This window comes from Sardina pilchardus, chromosome 3 (assembly GCF_963854185.1).
Source record: "Sardina pilchardus chromosome 3, fSarPil1.1, whole genome shotgun sequence".
NCBI lineage: Eukaryota > Metazoa > Chordata > Actinopteri > Clupeiformes > Clupeidae > Sardina > Sardina pilchardus.
In genome coordinates, this window is record NC_084996.1 from 13,672,937 (window position 1) to 13,677,936 (window position 5,000).

The following is a 5,000-nucleotide window of genomic DNA, read 5'->3' on the forward strand; positions in this document are numbered from 1 at the left end:
GTTAGCTGAATAGAATGCACAAGGTCTCTCTCTCCCCCTCTCTCTCTCTCTCTCTCTCTCTCTCTCTCTCTCTCTCTCTCTCATACACATCCTTGTTCATTAATCAATCTATTCATTTGTTCACATTCCCACTAATATGCCTGATGGCAACCTTGGCCACATGCTCATGTCGATATGAGGTGCAGCTGTAGGCACACCGTCAGATGGAATAGATAGAAGAAGAAAAAGAAAATGTTATTCAAGGTTCCAAAAGGTTGTAAAAAACTTTTTTATCGACCCACAGCGAAGAAGTACTGTATGCGCTCTTTTCAGCCTAATGACTTCAGGGGCCATAACCTTATGTTACACAAGTGCCCGAGCTCTGAAAGTGAATTTGTCCCCGCAGGCTACACCACCAGTCAAGCCCTGTGCAGTACAAAGAGCTGAAGAAGATAGTTCGGGCGATTATCACCAGGTGCACTGAGTTACCTGTGCCCATTACGACACGTCAAAGGACCACAGTGAGTTGCTTTTGTGAGTCATGAGCTGGATTTCCATCCATTGTTGTAATGAGCGCTCTGACCATTGGAATGGTCTATTGAAAAGAAATGCTCACTGGAAGCGCTTGGAATATGCATGAAATGTTCTATTGCAAAGAATAATTGAATTAGCTACAGGGTAGGATTAACTCTTGCACAGTCTTGCATTTTTGAGGATTAAAAACCCACCTATTGTGTGTGTGTGTGTGTGTGTGTGTGTGTGTGTATGCGTGTGTGTGTGTGTGTGTGTGTGTGTGTGTGTGTGTGTGTGTGTGTGTGTGTGTGTGTGTGTGTGTGTGTGCAGATGTATTTGATTGTGTTTGAGGCATTATCCTTGTCATCAAATAATTGATGTTCTCAGGGTGTCCCTGGTCCCGAGCCCACCAACCAGGCCTCAAAGGCAGGGAGCTTCCTCCTCCAAGCCCTGGTCTGCTTCCACGAAGCCTGCAGGTCAGCGCTCTGTCCCTCTGTACAGCACTGATGTTTCAGAGCCTGTCTTCTGCCTTTTGATGCTGCTGGGCTTTTTCTGCCAGCAGAGACACTGTAATGGCTGCAAGTTTGAATGACTGATCCCTTCTATTTACCTAAAAATAGCAAATTGTGTGTGTCTGTGTGTGTGTGTCCGTGTGTGTGTGTGTGTATGTGTGTGTGTGTGTGTGTGTGTGTCTGTGTCCGTGTGTGTCTGTGTGTGTCTGTGTGCGTGTGTGTGCGCGTGTGTGCGCGTGTTTGTGTGAGTGTAGGCTTGCAGATCAGTGTTCCTCTGAGCCCAGCCTGAAAGAGAACGCTTTCACGGCCCCCAACCAGCAGAGGAAGGACTCTCTGGAGGCCCTCTGTCTCAGCCTGCTGCGCTGCTGTGATACTGTCCTCATCCCTACTGTCACTGTGAGGCCCCAGACTAGACACACACACACACACACACACACACACACACACACACAGACAAACACACTCTTTCACACAGGCATGCATATATAGATATTTTTTCATTGGTGTACAGTATGTACTATCTGTGTGTGTGTCTGTACTGTGTGCATGTGTGTGTTTATGCGTATGCGTGTGGGTGTGGGTGTGTTTGTGCATGTGTGTGTACTGTGTGTGTGTGTGTGTGTGTGTGTGTGTGTGTGTGTGTGTGTGTGTGTGTGTGTGTGTGTGTGTGTGTGTGTGTGTGTGTGTGTGTGTGTGTGTGTGTGTGTGTGTGTGTGTGTGTGTGTGTGTGTGTGTGTATGCAGAGGCTGTGTGAGCAGGCTCCCAGTAGCCAGGTGCTGCAGCACTTCTTCTGCATCCTCTCCTACCAGTTCACCCTGCTGCCCTCCCTCATGCCGCTCTTCGCCCTCAAACTGGGTCAGTGTCAGAGGTCAGGGGTCAGGGGTCAAACTAGTTCATTTGCAACATTCAGTGAAATATACTGTTTGCACACACAACAGTGTAAATCACTATGTAAATCATTGTTGTGCATTGTATGTTTTTTTGTTTTTTGTTTTATCTTTTATCTTCTATCTGTACTGCATGTATTGTCTGTTTATTGCATCTTGTCTTATATGTAGCATACAGTATATCTATATAATAGTTGTCTTATATATGTACACTGTCTACATAATGTAATTAATTGTCTATTTATTGTGTTGCTAGACACAGAGCATAATTGTCGAAAAATATTCTGATTCTGTGTACACAAATACTGCGCGAGAAAGATGAATGCTTTTACAACCTATTTGCAAAAGATTTAAGTGCTGAAAATGCGGGAAATTATATTCATGTTTTTTCTCACTCTATTTTTCCTTGTCTTTTTGTTGGCAGCCTCGTCTGGTTTCATTAGGCTGGTATTGGAGCACAAGGCAGCTTTGTGCTCTGGAAACAGGTGATGAGCCGTCATTTGGCATTATATGAGGCACGCTGATTAAATAGAGTGGCTCAGCAATAATAAGCACGCATAATATTACAGACTTGTTTTGTACCCTGTTTAGTCTTATACATGTTGGATGAAATAATGCTGTATGATGTATTGTACAGTGGATTGCCTTCTTTTTTATTTCCTCTCTCTCTCTCTCTCTCTCTGTGTCTCTCCCTCTCTCTCTTTCTTTCTCCCACCACTCTTTCTCTCGCAGGAATTCAGGTCTGAATGCTTCCTGCTGTGACTTCCTGCTAAATCTCTGTAAATGTCTCCTCTCTCAACCAGCCAGTTCACATCAGCAGGGTACGGTGTGTGTGTATGTGTGTGTGTGTGTGTGTGTGTGTGTGTGTGTGTGTGTGTGTGTGTGTGCTCTACTGGGGATAGATCTCCCAAAAGCTTAAGTCCTGCTTGAAATAGAAATGAACTAGACATGGAATAAAAATAGATGTGTGATTATGTGTCACTACTTCTGTTTCTCCCTCCCTCCCTCCCGCCCTCTCTCTCTCTTTCTCTCTCTCTCCTCCTACCCATCTCTGTTTCTCTCACTTTTCTCTCTACCTTCCTCTCTATCTGTCTCTCTTCTTCTTTTTCTCTTTCTCACTCTCTCTCCTATCCATCTTGGTTTCTCTCACCTTTACCTCCCCCTCTTCTCTCCATCTCTCCCTCTCTTTCCCTCTCTCTATCTTTCTCACCTTGTCCCTCACCTCTACCACCCCCACTTCTCTCTCTCTCTCTCTCTCTCTCTCTGTTTTAAATTCCAATTCCAATTCAAAAGTTGCTTTACTGGCATGACAAATGAAAACTTGTATTACCAAAGCAATTGGTACATGTAAAGGTAAGACATAACAACAATTCTCTCTCTCCCTCTCTCTCTCTCTCTCTCTCTCTCTCTCTCTCTCCCTCTCTCTCTCGCTCCCTGTAGATGTGGAGGAGCAGTTGGGGCTGCTGGAGTCCTGTCTGCCGTGGCTGTGCAGCCGCCTGGCGGAGTGGCCGTCGCTGCTGACGGACGCCTCGGGGACCCCCAGAGCCGCCCAGCACGGCCTCATCAGCCTGCTGCACATCGCCCTGCTGCACGGGGACCGGTACGCAGCGCCACACGGGGGGCGCACACACACACACACACACACACACACACACACACACACACACACACACACACACCAGCACGGATACATATATATACACACACACACACACACACCAGCACGGATACATATATATATATACACGCACCAGCACGGATATACTGTATATACACACACACACACACACACACACACACCAGCACGGATACATATGCACTGAAGGGATAGTGCATATACATGTACATAGACACATGCATACATTACATACACACACATGACCACAGATACATACTGTATAGACTGACGGGATAGTGCAGATACATACAGTACACACATGCATACATGCACATACACAAGCACGGATACATATACACTGACGGGATAGTACAGATGAATAGACACATACATACATAGACACACACACACACACACACACACACACACGCGCGCACAAGCACGGATACATATACACTGACGGGATAATACAGATGAATAGACACATACATACATAGACACACACACACAAACAGACCTGTCTTCTAGTTATTCCACCTTAAGTCTTTTATGTTAACTATTCTTTATTGCTTTCTTTGTATTTTTACAGTGCATGAAAATGCACTGTACTGTTCTTCCTAGGCTTCTTCTTATTCTTCTTCTTCTAACGTATTTAATGCAGCTTCAACCGTTTGACGTAGAAACTTCATTCAAACTTTGTAACGTAGGTCTTGCTTAGGACACCCGTGCTATGAATTTTTCAACTTTGTAACTTTTATACTTTTTAAACTATTAGTTAAAAACTATTACAATTTCCCCCATAGACTTAACATTGCTCATTATGACATCACGGCAGCAATTAGAATGTTACCCCAGCTGGTCAGCCACCTGGACACCAACTGTCAGTTTCTCTCAGGCTTTAAGCATACAATCACTGATCTATAAAGAATACCTGGATAGAGCATCTACGTCAAAATTCTGAAGCCTACATGGGGGCGGCCATTATGGGACCACTTTGCCATAGGAATGCATAGACAGTAAAAGACAGTAAAAGAATGTTGCCGTTCTGCAACAATGGAATTGGAACACATCGCCGCCATTATGGGACCACTCGGGACAGTTCCATTGGCTTCATTGTTGATGGGTCAGCAACAATGAGATAGTCTATCCAGGTATTCTTTATAGATCAGTGCATACAATCTCTCTGAAGACTACATATCCTGTTAACTGTTTCCTCTGTCCACAACTGTTTCAAAATAAAAGTCCTCACTGCAATAATACACTATTAAATCATTTAACCATTGAAACTACTCAACTATTTAACTGTTCAACCATTCCAACTGTCAGTTATCATCAACTATGCCTCCAGTCAACTACATGAAACCTCCATGTACCTAGCAACCAACATAGCAACCATTGAAATTAAGCATTTATGACCGTTTCCATAGCAACCAACATGATTATACTGCAGTAACTTCTTGTTTCCTGATAGTGGCCACCATGGATAACCTA

At 44.3% G+C, this 5,000-nt stretch overlaps 1 protein-coding gene across 1 annotated transcript in view; it reads left to right on the plus strand.

The window, feature by feature from the left end:
* Nucleotides 1-5,000, plus strand: part of LOC134075891 (meiosis inhibitor protein 1-like) — a 26,012-nt gene that overhangs the window by 3,708 nt on the left and 17,304 nt on the right. The window contains exons 5-11 of the mRNA XM_062530921.1: nt 386-500; nt 880-968; nt 1,259-1,400; nt 1,748-1,859; nt 2,316-2,376; nt 2,624-2,712; nt 3,332-3,491. Coding sequence (XP_062386905.1) covers nt 386-500; nt 880-968; nt 1,259-1,400; nt 1,748-1,859; nt 2,316-2,376; nt 2,624-2,712; nt 3,332-3,491 — 768 coding nt within the window. The remainder of the gene's footprint in view (nt 1-385; nt 501-879; nt 969-1,258; nt 1,401-1,747; nt 1,860-2,315; nt 2,377-2,623; nt 2,713-3,331; nt 3,492-5,000) is intronic.